The 18,018-nt window shown below is 35.3% G+C and overlaps 1 protein-coding gene across 1 annotated transcript in view; it reads right to left on the bottom strand.

Moving 5' to 3' along the window:
* The window catches only part of AGPS (alkylglycerone phosphate synthase), a 120,464-nt gene that overhangs the window by 23,757 nt on the left and 78,689 nt on the right, over positions 1-18,018 (bottom strand). Inside the window, exons 12-16 of the mRNA XM_055120663.1 lie at positions 15,994-16,045; positions 10,940-11,016; positions 8,866-8,978; positions 4,175-4,244; positions 558-619 (exon numbers count right to left, since the gene is read on the bottom strand). Of these exons, the coding sequence (XP_054976638.1) occupies positions 558-619; positions 4,175-4,244; positions 8,866-8,978; positions 10,940-11,016; positions 15,994-16,045 (374 nt within the window). The remainder of the gene's footprint in view (positions 1-557; positions 620-4,174; positions 4,245-8,865; positions 8,979-10,939; positions 11,017-15,993; positions 16,046-18,018) is intronic.

Raw genomic sequence — 18,018 nt, 5'->3', positions numbered from 1 at the left:
AGTCCCCCAAGCACCTGGAGTGGTCCACCAAAAACAGCAACAAGAAAAACATGTACCGTACTTAATCCTTCCAGACTAAATAAGAGACTTGATTATTCTGATTAAGTCTCCCACTTATAACTTCAATATTTTCCTCTTTATTGCACATTTTTTTGGCCACTATATAAAACATACTCAAGATCTCAGTTTTCTACACTTCAAAAGTTAATTTCTGAAAAAAAAATTTTTTTGCTGTTGTTGCTATGAGGGGGCCACACCCAGGAGTGCCAGGAGGGCAGAGGCGTGGTAGGGTACAGACACACATATTTAAGGTATGTGATCTACGACTTAAGCAGAAACTTAAATAGAACTTCTCACTATCAAGTGTGGAATAATTCGCCTCAAATCCACACCCTCCCCAAATGGCTCGCAAATCTGACATCCTGAAGAAGATATTAACATAAATAACAGTGATTAGTTGTTTCACTGTTTATAAAATGTTTAATGTTTACATAATAATACCAAAGGCAACTTATGCAATATATTTTAATAACATTATGCATTTTGTGATCTTTTACCTGTCCCAAGGAGCAGAAGTCTCAAAAGATTCTCCTAAAACATAGTATTCCAATCCCAAATCCTGTTGAGAGACACACACACACACACACACAAATAAAGAAACACAGAATCAGTAATACTGTATTTCATATACCCATTATATTAATAGTACATCTACTATATCTTTTACATCTTTTTCTAACTTTCCATCTATGGATCTTTACTATTCACTTCATAAGATTACCGGAAGCAGGGCTGGAGTGATAGCACAGCGGGTAGGGCGTTTGCCTTGCATGCTGCTGACCTGGGTTCGATTCCCAGCATCCCATATGGTCCCCTGAGCACCGCCAGGAGTAACCCCTGTGCATTGCCAGGTGTGACCCAAAAAGCAAAAAAAAAAAAAAAAAAAAGATTACCGGAAGATAGCCCTCAAAGTGGGCTCAAACATGTCTGAGAACAAGAATCTCACTTGTCTTATCCAATTCTTATCCAATTCTGTGCGCTTGATACCAGGCAGAGTGCCTATTGAAATGACAGGAACTCAAATTTTCTCCAATTAATATCTGATGCTGAAAATTTTAATACTGAATTTTTAAATACTGAGTACTTCTAACACTAAATTCTTCAAACAGAGTACATTCAATAATAAAATTGAAAAGAATAACTCACAAACTACCTCAGAAGTCCAAAAATATGAGGTAAAAAATATCAGTATATATTAAAATGTTTACTTTCAATAAAATTATACAGATTACTGATCAAAATATGTATTTGGGGGCTAGAGAAACAGCTCAACAGGTTGAGTGCAGGCCTTGTAAGCACAGGGCTGATCTCCAGCACTGCATGATCCCAGCACTTCTGAAAGTCTCACCTGAGCACAGAATGGGGAGTAGCAACTGAACAGCACGAGTATAACCCCAAAACAAAAAGTAAAATATATGTTTTCTGCAATAAATCCACTTATTCAGTAAACTATATTTAAAAATATTATTAAGCATTAGAAAAAATTTAAAAACAAGTATCCAATCCCCCCACCTCTAACCTGCTTGTGTTTTAACATTAAACAGAACCTTAATAGTTAAGACACTTGCTCCACAAACTGTGTCTATTCTATATTTATTATAATTTTCTAAAATTCCAGATTCGTGGCTGGAGTGATAGCACAGCGGGTAGGGCGTTTGCCTTGCATGTGGCCGACCCAGGTTCGATTCCCAGCATCCTATATGGTCCCCTGAGCACCGCCAGGAGTAATTCCTGAGTGCATGAGCTAGGAGTAACCCCTGTGCATCGCTAGGTGTGACCCAAAAAGCAAAAAATTAATTAATTAATTAATTAATTAATAAAATAAAATAAAATTCCAAATTCATTATCATGGAGAAATGATTAGAATGATTAGTATCTTCATAGAAAATGACTAATAATTTTATGGATACCAAAATATTTACTATGTCAGGAACTGGAATGGCACTCTGTGGAAGTAAATATTATTTCTAAGACCAAACATCATTTGTAACCCTTTATAATCTACATATATAAATCTCTAAATCACAACTTTTAACATAACACTAAGGCAATAAATGTTCTTTCTTAATCAGCCAAGGAGTGTATGGAAGCCATACATTTCAAATCCACTACAATCTAAAATTTAGATTTTAAAATTATTTTTAAACTGAGAACATAACTTAACCTTTCTTAAAGAAGTAAAAATAAATTTTATGTATTTCATTCAAAACTTCTAAGTGAAACATTAGAAAATTTAGTTATTTGAGGGAGCCAATTCTCAACAGGATATATAAGAAATGACCTTTAAAAAATAATAAACTTCTTATTACATAACAAGCAAGATTCTTTTTTAAAGTTCAGCAATAGAAAAACACATAATGTTTGATTTTTAGTCAAAAAAAAAAACAAACTAAACATTAGAAAAATTTCAAAACTGGAACAGCCTCTTTTGACTAATAAAATTTCTCCCAACTTGGGGCTGGAGTGATAGCACAGCGGGTAGGGCATTTGCCTTGCACGCGGCCGACCCAGGTTCGATTCCCAGCATCCCATATGGTCCCCCAGCACCACCAGGAGTAATTCCTGAGTGCAGAGCCAGGAATAACCCCTGTGCATCGCTGGGTGTGACTCAAAAAGCAAAAAAAAAAAAAAATTTCTCCCAACTAGAAAATCTAGAATTGATTTTCATCTTGCTGGATGGCTATGAGACAGCTCGCTCTGGGACAGGGGTCTTTGGCCAGATTGAGTACCTACGAGATAAGGAGGCCCTGAGTGAGCTGGCCACAGTGGTCAAAGCACAAAGTGGTAGCTCTCAGAGACAGCACCACTCAGCCGCCAAAGATCTGAGCCAGTGTCCTGACGCCTTCCCAATAATCATCAAGGTGACATACCTTCCCTCCAGTCAGTAGAGTAAACGTGCCAAGCACTTCCTGGAATTGAAAAGCTTTAAGGACAACTATGTCGCATTGGAGAGCACACTGTGATGGGGCTAAAGGACTCTGCAGTGGATAGAGCCAGACGGACTGCACTGTGCTTGCCGAGCTGACCCAGACTGGCTCTATCAAAGTGTCCACTGTCCAGGGCTATCTAGAAAACTTCACCAACCCTTCCTTAAGGCCAGTGTTTTCAGACCTTCACTGACAACGTTATTTTTCCATGGTAGCACTTTTTTCTGGATTTGAATTCAGACATTTTTCTCAATGATGTCAATTATATTGGGCTGGAGCGATAGCACAGCAGGTAGGGTGTTTGCCTTGCATGAGGCCGATCAGGGTTAGATTCCTCTGCCCTCTCAGAGAGCCCGGCAAGCTACCGAGAGTATCTCGCCCTCACGGCAGAGCCTGGCAAGCTACCCGTGGCGTATTCGATATGCCAAAAACAGTAACAAGTCTCACAATGGAGACGTTACTGGTGCCCGCTGGAGCAAATCTATGAGTAACAAGATGAAATAATTGAAAAAAAATTTAAGAGTGCAAGTACACATAGTACACATAATTTATTTTTTATTCTACACGGTAATCATCACTCATGATTCAATAATTACTTGGATCAAGTTAACTACCAACTTTTAGAAGTAGTTAAAGATTTAAACTTTAAATTTTTTTTTTAAATTTAAATTTTAAAACAGATTATAAGGGCTGGAGCTATAGGTCAGCAGTAACGGTGTTTGCCTTGCACTTGGCTGACCCGGGTTCAATCCCTGGCATCACATATGGTCCCTCGAGCACTGCCAGGGGCAATTCTCGAATGCAGAGCCAGGAGTAACCCCTGAGCATCACTGAGTGTGACCCAAAAGGCAAAAATAAATAAATAAAACAGATTACAGCAATGTAGCATTGCTAAATACAAACAATTCAATGTTAGAAATGGCATAGTCAACTTCAAGACAGGGCAAGAAGTCCTTCTTTGTAAAGAGTAGAAAGTTTTATTAAATAATCTTTAAATTTGTCAAAAACATAGAGAGGGCCTAATGGAGACTATGAAGACGTACTACTAATCTCGAGTTCCAATAATATAATGTGCTATGTATGTAACATACAAAAATTTAAGATAAAGTAATTATTTTTATTCATTCAAGGTAAGAAAAAATATTACTTGCAACACAAATTAACAAAAGAAATCTGAGCTAACTTACTCGAATGTATGCAATGACGTAGGTCAACAAATAACCTCTCTGTCCATTATCTTCTCCAGCTGCCAATCCACTTGAAAGTAAAGAATAAACTGTTAAAACTTTATCAATATATCAATATGATGCTTTAAGATAACTGCTTAGTGGATTAACATATATGAAATTTACATCATCTTTCATTTAATTTTATTTATCATAAATATCTATGCTGTAAGAGAATATGTTTGGATAATAAGAATCTAGGGCCATTTTTAAGATTTCAATTTAGCAATTAAAGCTTGTATCTACTCAGCACAATAAAATTGACTCTATGGGAGGGAAGTGACCAACGAGGATGATGTAGGGGAGCTGAAAGGCAGGAAAGTACTGTGCATGAACCCTACTGGCAACAGTCCTGTAAACCACAGTGTCAAAAGTAATTTTTTTTTAAAAAGTGCTTCTCATAGTGGCAGGCAGGTAAATGGGAGGGAAATGCAGGCTGAGTTGGGAGGAGGGGTATTGTGGAGGGAAATGAGACACTGGGTGTTAAAGCCTAGTAATCCTGAAACCTTGTATTCATGAGTTACTTGGTAATTCACAGTGAATTCATAATAAAAGAAAAAACTGAATTAATAAAAAAGAAAAAGTGACTTTTTTGAACTATTTCTACCTTAGTGAAAAGAACAGGATTAGCCAAAGAAATAACTTAAATAACGTCACAAGCTTAAAATACAATCCATAATAAAACACCTAAAATACCATACAGATAGTATTAATATCAAGTTAACTAAGACACTATCATAGCTTTAACAGTCACATTTGTAAATCTATTTATATAAAAAATAACAGTCATTTACTATGATCTTCCAAAGTTCAAAAAAAGTTTTTTGAATACTTGACCAATAATATTCAGAGTTTATTATTTATCTATGTATCTACTTCCTGTTTTTTTATTTGTTTACATTTGAACCCAGGGCCTCCCACATGCAAGGGAAATATTCTAAAGTACATTCATGGGCCTGGAACTTACCATTCAGGGGTGTGTGTGGCCTAGAACTTACCATTTAGGAGTGTATTTGTGTTTGTGTGTGTGTGTGCTCTGTGCTCAGGATTCATCACATTTAGGTATGTGTGCGCGTGCAGGAACAGGGCTTATCCTGTCTCTGTGCTCAGGGTTCATCACTCCTGGCAGAGGTTGGGGGACCATGTGGTGTCTGGGATCATACCCAGGTTAGCAATGTGTAAGGCAAGTATCTTACCCACAATACTATCTTTCTGGTCCATGGAACTTACCATTTAAATGAGAGACAAAACATACATTCTCACATAATATTTTGTTATATTTTATTTTATGAAGCAACTAGACAAGTAGTGGGGAGTGGGGGAGGGCAGTAGAAAACTACTTTGGCAAGTACTTGGAGAAAAATGACAGAGCCAATGACCTGGCTGATATGAAACAGAATCAGACACCGAGAACAGAAGAAAACATTAGTAATATAAGAAACAGAAATCATTCAACCTAGGTTCAGTAAACTAAGTAAAAGAGAATGATGACCAGGAAAGAGTTGGGAGAATACTAGGAGCCTTTGAGAAGGTACATTCTAAGTAGGTACATGGTGAGAGGTAAAGGCATAAACATTTAGTCGTGCTTTCTCTCATATCACAGAGTAAGAAAATGTCCTACTCTTTATCCCAGGCTAAGTCCCTTTTCTTTACATTCTCTTACTAATAACTGCCAGCAAGGTTTTAGGAAGTTAAGGGGTCAGCTAAATCTGTTTAACTTTGTAAACCCATGTTAGAAACATTCATTTTCTTCTCTACAACAGGAAGAAATTGGATATCATCCTAAATCCATAAATCTTAAAAAGAAGTCACTCTGAATGCCTTTCTGAAATAGGAAACTGAAAATTTTGCTTTTTGGAATTCTCTCTCTCTCTCTCTCTCTCTCTCTCTCTCTCCTTTCAATTTTCAAAACTATGTATCTTCTAGTCAGAATTACACTAAGATATATTATGTAAACAACAGTAGAGCTTGGAAGTTAAATGCTTTAATGTGCCACCTTTATAATAACTCCAAATAGTTACAAGCTACATATGTTTAAGTGGCAACATCCCTTCTCAACTTCCTGCTCCTTGCCACAAATTCCAAACATCAATTAACAAAGGTTCTTAAATTTAAAGCTATTTATTTCATGAGTAAGGGCTGAAGATTAAAGAAAGAGGAATGAGAAACAATCATTTTATATAAAGGAATCATCTAGTAAACCTAATCAGTCTCATACTGAATTACATTAAACAACTGAACCACAGACTTTGAAAATAACAATAATGTACTACCTTAAGTTCAGTGGTAAATGCCAATACATCTGTCATGACTGCTGACAGGTAATGTTTATTCTGCTTGACTCTTAGAGGAAATTCAAGTATTTCACCAGAAACATAAACAATCTAAGTATGATTATTCAACATTTTGCTATTAAGTTCTGGTGGGCCAATATTTAATAGTGTCAGGAATACAAGAACCAGGCAAGAAGAATAGACAGTTGAAATAACAAACAAAATGTCCTAATTTGTTAGAGTACTTCATTGAAATAATCAATTTAAAGCTAGTTATGTGACGGGAACAGGGATTAAAAAAAAAGAACAAATTAATAATCTCTCATGTTGCCATAGAGAAATGTTTTGTTTACTATGCACAAACTGTCAAAATAAAGTCAATAGATCTAGTACCTTAGTATCAGTATATAAAGAGACTTGGATTCATCTCAAGGAAGACTTACACTTGCTTTTAAATTGTAAATGGATTGTATTATGTGAGAAAAGGAAAATTGGCATTATGTGAAAGAGAATTCATGACAACTGACAGCTCAAGTTAAATAAAGCTGATAAAATGGTTTTCTCTAATAAAAGATGAAAAGACATTATTTAAAGGTTCACATAGAAATTAGATGTAAATGAGACGGAATAAAAGATGTCAGGGAAAAATATCTAGTATCATTACTAGCATAAACTAGAAGCTAAAGATGATGCAAAGGAAACAGTTTATGTTTTTTAAATTCCACCCAAAAAGAAATGTGCACATAACAATAGAGACTTAAAAAAATATAATTGTGTGAATGTGTGCTACTGGATGTTGTAAAGGAACACTGGGGTAAAACCATACAAACTTAACCTTAAATACAGTGATTCAAAAAATTTAAGCTCCTAAGACTGGAGAGAGTACAACAGGTAGGGCGCTTGCCTTGCACATAGCTGACATAGGTTTGATCCCCAGCATTCCATATGGTTCCCCGAGCACTGCCAGTAGTAATGCCTACGTACAGAGCCAGGAGTAACCCCTGAGCATTGCTGGCTATGGTCCCAAAACCAAATAAATAAATAAACAAGCACTTGTTTTCCAACAAATTCTGAACATTCTAATTAAATACTTAAATATTTAAAGACAAAATTTCAAAAGTTGTATCTAGCAGTAAAGGCTAGAGTCAATGTACAAGATTTTTATTTCCCTTAGTTTCTAATTTGTATTTTAAGAAAAATTCTAATGAACTGTATATATTCCATATAATTAAAAAGTAAGTACATATAGCACTAAATTCCCTCTGAGAAACATACATTACAAAATAAATCAGAGATGACCAGAAATTCAAGCATTTTGGTCACTAAATAAATAGTTGTAGTGCATTCTTATTTAAAGTCAATAATCTCCAGAAATGGCTATGTGGAAGATAAAAGTGAATGAATGAATTTTATATTTTATTAAAGAAATTAAAATTCTACTTGCTGACTTTAGAACAAGATAGAAGTATATCTAGGGATCATTTGTAATACTCAAAAAATAGTATAAAATAACTAAAACATTAAGATCAGGATTATGTATTTTAATAGTACATTTTAACACCAAATTCAGAAAAAAAATGGAACTGAAAGTAAAAAAAGTAAACAGATTAGAAAGACATATAAAAGAAGAGCATTGCTACATAACTTCAAGTGCTCATTTGTTCTTATAATGAAACAGCTTAAAAGTTAAAAAACAAAAACCCGAAAGGTAAATTTTTACAAAGAACTCAGATTAAGCATGGTGTGCCTGATATATTTTAAGGTCTGAAATTAAAAAAGGAAACAATCACTGGTATTCAGAAAACTGTTAATTTTATGTACTCAACAGGAAAGAAAAAAATGTAGTGTTGATAAATGACATTTTCATTACAGCTCCCATAATCAATCTTACAATCCATCAAGCAGACAAACAGAAGTCCACCCAATCATTATTCAGTTGGTTATAATGTGAAATGTTTTCTGTTCTTTTATATCAGCATAAAACAGTAAGTGACAGGGGGTGGGGTACAGATAATTTATCAAATACATTTGATTATGCATAAATTTCTTTTAAAAACACACCAACCCATTGTGTTATACATAGTGCATATACTATTACCATTCAATAATAACATTACTCTGAACTTTTTCCTATTTTACTCTAGCATATTACAAAATATAAAATTAGCACTACTGGAAAAATAATTCTATGTAACCATATTAGGTAAGTCAAAGCAACTTGACTTCCAAAACGTTTGCAAGTAAATCAATATAATATTTTAAGTTGAATATGGTACATTATCACAAATCTCAATACTAAAAAATATACAATAACCAATACTCAAGAGTTATCAGAAGTTTACTTGAATTCTCTCTAGCATTACAAATTTAAAGGCATACCCAAATTTTGCAGCAATGTCATACACTTGTTTTTCATGCTGAAGAACCTTCTCACGGTCCCCCTCAAACAGTAATGTAGCAACACTTAGTTGATTTGGATCAAAACCTTTAAACTACAAAAGAACATTATTACAAATAAGTCTTATCTTACAATTCAGTAAGTTAAAATATATATTTTTTTCTTTTCCTGCTCATCTGGACATACCAACATCCTAAAAATTAAACTTTGGAATTTTACATGTCAATCAAAAAGAATGTTTAATGCACATTTAGTTCTTTATTAGGTAGTGAAACTATGGAAAAACATTTTGAAAGTATGTCATGTGGCTACAATATTGATGTTAGCTTAAACAAATAACTCATAAAAATCATACCTGTTACAAAGTCTCACTTAAGACCACTAAAATGATAGAATACTATAAAGTGGTGGTATGTGAGAAAAGGGAGTAAAATATCAATAGCATCTTTGCATATCATGACTAACTTCTTACTAAGCAATCTTCTTAGCGATGTTATATATAAAATATAAATAGAACTATCTAAGAAAAATTTTAAATAGAAAGTTTCTTTATGAAAATATTCTAAAAGTTGACAAGAATGACATTTCTGAAATGTATAAAGTTAAGTATATCAAATGTCAATTCTTGCCCTTATACATAATGACTAATCCCAGCCATAGCTAAAACCACAATGTACTTTCTCATATAACATGTAGAGGATGGCATTAACAAGGAAAATTCTGAAAAAGTGAAAGAATTAAATCCATTTTTTATCCACTTTTTTTTTTTCAAAAACAAAAACCTAAGAATTAGATAAAGGTGCATTTCTTAGATAAATATAAAAAATGCCTTAGCCAAGTCTGATCAATTTAAGAGAAGAAACAGGGATTAATTAGTTAACTACTAACCAGTCTTAATTGGTAAGCAACTGAGGGAGCAGGAAATAAAATTAATTTTAATTAATCAATTTTATTAAATTTAATCTTTATCTCATCACAAAACTGAAATATATTCAAATAATAATAACAAGAAAATGTCCATGCAAGCCAAAGAAAATGAAAGAAAACTGTCCCTAAGTCTGAAAGAAGACTTAGAAATATTTACAGGACTTAAAAGATAAAAATAAAATTGGAATTTTTAGGGGTTAAGAAATAGTTCATGAAGCATATGCTTGCATGCAGGAGGGTCTAGTTTGATCCCTGAACATCCCTGGGAGAAACCCCTGATCACTGAGTCAGGAAAACCCTAAGTAAAGCCAAGAAATAGCCACCCTAAAACATTAAAACTTTTATATAAAAAAAAACCTTTTGTAAAAAAGGAAGCTGTCTAATAATTTTATAACTCAAAGGACACACACCAAAATATGAGAGAAAACATGAAAGTTGTTGCCCCTGGCAAAACACAATATTCAACTACTCCACATGAAAATTATGCCTAGAAAATGCAGAAAAATGGTCAATCCTCATGGAGATTCAAGATATACTACTTGAAATAAAGTACTTTCTCCCTTGGAGCTAGTAAGTTTAAAGCATAAGGAAACAGAAATCCCATATGCAATAGCAAGCAGGCAAAAACATCAACAAAAAAACATGACAGCATACCTGCATTGCTAGTGGTAGTCTAAGATGGTATACCCTTTCAGGAAGTAATTTGCAATCAAGTTAATTGCTTTAATGCATCGGGGCTCTTTTTTTTTCTGGGGTGGGGGTCACACCTGGTGATGCACAGAGGTTACTCCTGGCTCTGCATCAGGAATTACTCCTGGCAGTGCTCAAGAGACCATATGGGATGCTGGGAATAGAACCCGGGTTGTCCTTGTGCAAGGCAAACACCCTACCCGCTGTGCTATCATTCCAGCCACCCCCCCTTTATTTTTTTCAAGTTCAAACGAGGAAAGTAAAGTTTCTAAAACTGAATGCATGACTGACTGATTTACTTGATAAAGTATTCCAAGATGAAAAATAGTAATTATGAAATGTGCAGAACATGGAAAGCATACTTCTAATACATATGAGAAAGAAATAAGAACAATACATCAAGCATTTAAAGTGTTAACATTTTGCACAAATCCTTACCTTTGTAATATAAAATTTTTTTAATCCATCCAAAAATGATGTAAAAATAGAGGAAACCTGAGGCTTAAGAGCATGACCTAGAGGGGGAAAATTTAGACAAATTAAAGCAAATTCTGAATATTAGAAAATAAGGAAGTTTTTTTTTTTTAAGGGACAGAAGAAATAGTTCAATGGGCTAGAGCACATGCTTTGCATGCAGGAGGATCCAGTTTGATTCGTGAACATCCATGGGAGCAACCCCTGACCACTGAGTCAGGAGACTTAAAGAAAGTGAGTATTTGTGGTGCAAATCTTCAAGATCTCTATTTACTACATATACAACGTACATATTAACAATTTCTCTTCTTTCAGAAGTCACAGATAAGTTTTTGTTTACAAAATCCTTCCTATCCCTCCAGCCCCGCTTTTAATTCTCTCTTTTTTTTTTTTTTTTTTGGCTTTTCGGATCACACCCAGCAATGCACAGGGGTTACGCCTGGCTCAGTAATTACTCCTGGCAGTGCTGGGGGACCATATGGGATGCTGGGAATCGAACCCGGGTTGGCCGCGTGCAAGGCAAATGCCTTACCCGCTGTGCTATCACTCCAGCTCCACCAGTTTTCAATTCTTAAGTCAAATTACAACATGTAATTAATGCTGCATAGAATGTAGGTTAACTTTCAAATACAGCTGTTTAAACACAGTAAAATCACTTCCTTAATTTTTATTTCATTAAGAACACTCTATCATGGCTCATTTTGCTTTTATTTTTTCCAATAATGCAGAAACTATTCAGAACTATAACTAAATATGAAGTATACGCCCAAGTTTAATTTTTTCCTTATTCTTAATTCACCCAAATTCTTGGCATAAAAATTGTAATCTTTTCCTTAATCACACCCAGATAGTTAAAATGGTAGAAATAACATAGATGTGTCTCAGAGTCTGCTAAATTACACCTTTGCCTGTGGATTGTACTTTATAACAGAGTACAAGTTTTTGACTGTTTTCTTATTGTCTTCAGAAAAGCAGTTTTCTACCACCCATGACTGCTGTAGTTAGAGTCCTGCATCTGGCCATAGCAATGAATCCAGTTCAGTTTGCCACTGATACAGAATTTTAAGACCATCAGTTAAAAAAAAAAAGTCTTAAAGGGTTGGGAATGTTGTTTGCTTTCAAAACGCAGATCCTTGCTTTAAACAAAGAAACAAAGAAACAACTAATACAAACAGCAAATCCACACTGAAACTTTCAAAAAGGCATGGAGGCTGCGACACAACTATTGGGTACACAATTAATCGTCAAAGGCTTCTCCCCTACTCAACTACTTTTTAAAAGTGAGACTACTAGTCTAAATTTATTACATTTTCACTGATTATGATACAAAATTATGGTAAGGACCAAATAACATACATCTTACCAGTGGCTAAGAGTTGGATTTCATAGTGAACAAAGCAAAACAGATAAAAAAAAAATTCAAAATCAACCTAGAAGGATTTTTTTTAATTTATTTTTTTATTGAATCACCATGTGGAAAGTTACAAAGGGATTTTTGAACTCCAAAATAATATATGAAAATCAGTTTGGAGATAATTTTTATCTTGCAACTAATCAGAAAGGCTTCTTGAACACATGTACTGCTTTAAAAGATATCATTTGAGCAAATAAAGTTAGAATGAAGGAATATTTCACATTTATAAAGGTAAAATAATATATCATCAGATACTCATTTCTGGTCCCAATTGGAACATTATATAATATTGTGCTAATGATAATGTGTTTAGCACTACAAAGTGTGCTATGCAGACTAGTTCATCTACTTTGCTTATTTAATAAATAAACCAGTATGGTAAATCAGCATGGTTAGGTATAGGAAATATAATAACGAGTAAGGAACTTTAAATTTGTTACCTAATTATGGCAATCTTTCATTTACAGAAAGAAATCTGTAGATTATTTCAATAATAAAGGTTCCTATGAAAGTTACTAAGGATAAATAACACATTCTGTATTTTACTAGCACTGTAACACTGTCCTCCCGTTGTTCATCAATTTACTCCAGCAGGCACCAGTAACATCTCCATTGTGACACTTGTTGTTACTGTTTCTGGCATATCAAATATGCCATGGGTAGCTTGCTGGGCTCTCCGAGAGGGATGGAAGAATGGAACCCAGGTTGGCTGCGCGTAAGACAAACGCCCACCTGCTGTGCTATCACATGCAATTTATAAAAAAGGATTTTCCAGTTTTCCCTAGTTGGACATACACCACACACACACACACACACACACACACACACACACACACACACACACACACACACATACACACACATTATATAAATATATATATACACATATATATACACACACATATCTGCTTCGATTTAATCGAGTAGTTGTGAGCTAAAATAAAGAAGTCCAGAGAGATAATACAGTGGGTAGGACACTTGCTTTGCATTTGATCTGTCCTGAGTTGTGTCCTTGGCATCCCATATGGTCCCATCAGTAACACCTGGCATGACCTCTCAGTGTAGAGTCAGGAGTAAGCCCTGAGCACCACCAGGTGTGGCCCCAAATACTCCCCTTCCCCCCCCAAACAAAGTTTTCCCATTATATTCCAAACCAGAAGGGAAATCTTAAATTATAGTCAGCTCCAAATTACCTAGAATTAAATGGCTTACAGGTAACCATTAAAAACACTGGAGCACATTAATGAAAGATCTAACAGGACATAAATGAGACAAACATCTCCATGTAAGATCACAGGCCCCAGAGGCCTTGCGCTGAGTGAATTGCCGTGCCCCCCACAACCACAAAGTTCTCCTCCGTGCAGCAGTGCCCCCTGACCACCAGAAAAATGCTTGCTGAGATGGACCCCTGCAGGGCCGGCTGGGCCAGAAAGGAAGAGGGAAGGAAGGAGAGCTCAGCTGAAAAGCAAGTAGGCCAGGTTCCCAGACTGCAAGGGGAGGACAAATCAGGTGGGGAGGGAAGTTAGTATTTTACTAACAGATAGTATAACTAATATAGTACAAACATTCACCAACCAATCAGGCTTATCTCTGACACCCTTAGCAGGGCTAGCTGTTTCTCTTTAGATATTTGATGATGGTGCCATGGCAAGATACATAGATGGAAAGACTTAAAAAAAGGAGGGTGAGAAAAGAAAAACATAGAGATCCAAGAATCATAACCAGTCTATATTTCTAAAGAATCATCCTGGAAGTCAAAAGAGGATAGAAAGAGGGGAGAAAGAGCCTAAATAGAGCCTAAACCTAAGGGTCTACCTTAGAGCAAGTTCCTAGACAGGCTAATGAGAATGTGGAATAGGAATGGCAGAGGACCAGAACAATCTTTTCTTTAAATCTCTGACTTGGTATGGTCCGATTCTAAATAAAATCTGACCAACTCTCAGTTAATTTTACAAATGTGTCTAACATAACTTACTATATAGCATATAAACAACATTTTTATTAATCAGAAATATGGCCCTGTAAAACCATGAGATACAGACTTCTAAATGCAGCCAAAATATCAGGAGCTTGGTTTTCATTTGAAATTTTTATCTCATTACTTATAGCTTTCTGAAACTTATCATAATATAGTATTGTTAACACAGCAGGTAGGGCGTTTGTCTTGCACGCAACCGACCCAGGTTCGATTCCTACATCCATCTCAGAGAGTCCAGCAAGTTACCAAGAGTATCCTTCCCATGCAGCAGAGCCTGGCAAGCTCCCCATGGTGTATTTGATATGCCAAAAACAGTAAATATGCCACAAGTGTCACCGTGGAGATGTTACTGGTGCCTGCTCAAGCAAATTGAAGAACAACTGGATGACAATAACAGTGCTACAGTGCTAAGTAATTTAAAAATTGTGACTACTTAAAAATATTTGATTTTAAGGGGCTGCAGCGATAGCACAGCGGGTAGGGCGTTTGCCTTGCACGAGGCCGACCCAGATTCAATTCCCAGCATCCCATATGATCCCCCGAGCACTGCCAGGAGTAATTCCTGAGTGCATGAGCCAGGAGTAACTCCTGTGCACTGCCAGGTGTGATCCCCCCAAAAGAAACCATTTGATTTTAAAAATAGCTGGACCTGACTTTCTTTAAGTTTTTATATAATGTTATTATCCCTAAATAAAAAATCGAGGTTATTCTTAGAGCAACAAAGAAATCTATCTTAACATGAGTATTTATTATCAAACAATTGTTCACATTTGTTTCACATAAATTCAGGAACTGTTCTATAGGTACTTAAATTCTAAAAACATAAATTCCAAATTAAATTTCAACAAAAGGGAAAAACATAGAAGCAATGAAACTAGAAATAAAAAAGTGATAAGTTGTGTCAGAAGAGACCATCTCAGGCAAACTTTTATTCACCATTTTAAGAGTCTGCTTCAGAGCCACTTACATTGAAGAAGCTTTTCCTGAGTGAAGTTGGTCGGAAGGAGAGGGACTGACACAGGATGATCTCTCAAGTGAGGGATAAGGGGAAAAAAGGGAATATAGCAAATGCCCAAAGGCAACAGAAAGTGAGGACTTGAAGCTTACCATGGGTGTGGAAGGGTGGATGGATGAGGGATGCTGGGACAGTGGCGGAGGGAAGTGGACTCCTGGATGGAGGGTATGATGCTGGAATAGTTCATGTATGAAATCCTACTAATAACAGTTTGTAAACCATGGTACTCAATTTTTTAATTTTTAATGAAAAAACTTAAATCTGCTGATATTTAAAAAAAAAAAAAAGCAGGGGGATTGGGGGGTTTGGGGGAGAAGCCTTTCCTGATTCTCTGCACCAATTCCTCAAGCAAAATCAAAGAGGATCACCCTTCCCTGGCACCCCAGAGTGTATAAAGCAGTCTTCTTTCATAGCAGCCCAAATACTCTTCTACTCATTACTTATGCAATTCTCTACCCTTATTAGACTCATAATTCTCTGAAGGACAGATACTATAACATTCAGTTTGCAAACTCAACTCTCCCAGCACATGATTTTAAATTTTTATAAAAGATTTATGATTTAAGTTTTTGTGATTTAATGAGCTTTTAAAATGATCACACCTTACTTACCAAAATGAAACTGCTGGTTGTCCATGAGGCGAATAGATGCAGGAGCACATCTCTATTTTGAAAAGAAGAAAATAAATGATAGAAATTTAATGCAGTAAAGAATTTAGACAGATAAAATATAAATTAATTTTTCTGTATTAGAAATCAAGAGCTCAGTTCTAGGGATATATACAGGAAAAACTGTTACCTTTTTTTGGTTGTTTTTTTTTTTTTTTTTTTTTTTTTTGCTTTTTTGGGTCACACCCAACGATGCTCAGGGGTTACTCCTGGCTCTGCACTCAGGAATTGCTCCTGGCGGTGCTTGGGGGACCATATGGGATGCTGGGAATCAAACCCGGGTCGCTGTGTGCAAGGCAAACGCACTACCCACTCTGCTATCGCTCCAGCCCTCCAAAACTGTTAACTTTTAATTCAACTCTATGACAAAATTTTTTGACATTTATTTTTATGACAAAAATTTCTAAAAACAAGTGGTTTCTAGAAATCTACATGCATATATACATCAATGAAATGAGCGTTGCCAAATCTTTCACCTGGAACAGGATACCCAGAAAATAGCTATGGAAATGCCTGAAAGAAATGCTATAGCCCAAAATGAATTTTTTAAAACAAAGTAAAAATTTTAAAAACTGAATTCAATGCCAGCAGCTTTATGCCACTTGAGAACCATAATATACTAGGCATTATTAGGGTATCATAAACTGTATTTATTTATTGGTTTGGGGGCCTCAGAAGGCAGTGCTCAGGGCTTACTTCTGGCTCTGAGCTCAAGGATCACTTCTGGCATACTCGGGGAATCAAATGGGGTACCCGGGATTGAATCCAGGCCATCTGCATGCAAGGCATGCACCTTCCCTACTGTACTATCTCTCTGTCCCTTTTTACACTTTTAAAAGGAAAAAGTGAGGAAAACTTTGTTGGCCAAAGTGCTTCAAATATTGTCTACTGTGGAGTTCATGCCCAATTCAATCAGCTTAATAATTACCTGAATAAATAGCAGTGCTCCTACATTATAATAAAAAAAAAATCTGCAATGTCATTATAGATAATTCTAGGATTTGTTCCCTCATCTTCTCACGAGTCATGTTAAACAGGAAAGCTATCATTGTTCTAATATATTCTATTTCAAGAACATGAAGTATTTATAACACATTCTCAAATAATCACTTATTTGTACATAAATAACAGAACTTTTAAATATAAGATTATGTATCTAAATCTGCACCACTATATGCACAAATGAAAGCTATAAGGAAAGAAAAACAAGAAGATATTTATACTAATTTTTGTGACACCAAAACACTGAAATAAAAACTAGTGTGATTTAAGTTAACAACAATATACTACCACAAAAACTGTATGGACCATAAATGCCATTTTTAGTCCTCTAGGCAAAATTTTAAACATAATTAAACTTATATCAAGAGGATTTTTTCAGATCAAACGGCTGGAATATATGCTTTGCATGAGGTAACCCTGTGCAGCTTTGGTCCCTAGCACTGCACTATCACCCAGCACCCCTGAGAAGAGCCCTAAGCAACACTGGGTATAGCCCCAAACAAAAACATTGTCCATTTCTAAAACAAAAAGGAAAATCAATTGTATTGAAATGTTTTGTTTAAAATGGTCACACCAATGTCTAGCCAGATACATAAGCATACAACATCCAGAGATTCTTTTATGCATAAACAAAATTTCATTCTGTAATCTAATCAAACAAAAGTTTGTTTCTCACCAATAAAAGAGAATTCAGTCATTCTGTCATTATTAGAATTAAAAATAAAACAAAATCCCTGAAATTCCCACCACCAACTTGGATATTCTATTACCTACTGCCACCAAGATTCCATTTCATCTGTATCAACAAGTTGATGAAACAGCCATAGACACACACATATCAAAAAAAATCCGAGAGCATATTACACTTGCTACTGTAAATTTCTAGTGGAATTTAATTTCAGAAACAAGTAAAATACAAGATGCAGGCCTTCATAAAACCTTGCTTTGAAAATGTCATCTATAAAC

This window comes from Sorex araneus, chromosome X, assembly GCF_027595985.1.
Source record: "Sorex araneus isolate mSorAra2 chromosome X, mSorAra2.pri, whole genome shotgun sequence".
Lineage (NCBI taxonomy): Eukaryota > Metazoa > Chordata > Mammalia > Eulipotyphla > Soricidae > Sorex > Sorex araneus.
The sequence above is the reverse complement of the archived record's forward strand: the minus strand, read 5'-3'. Positions and strand labels throughout refer to the sequence as shown.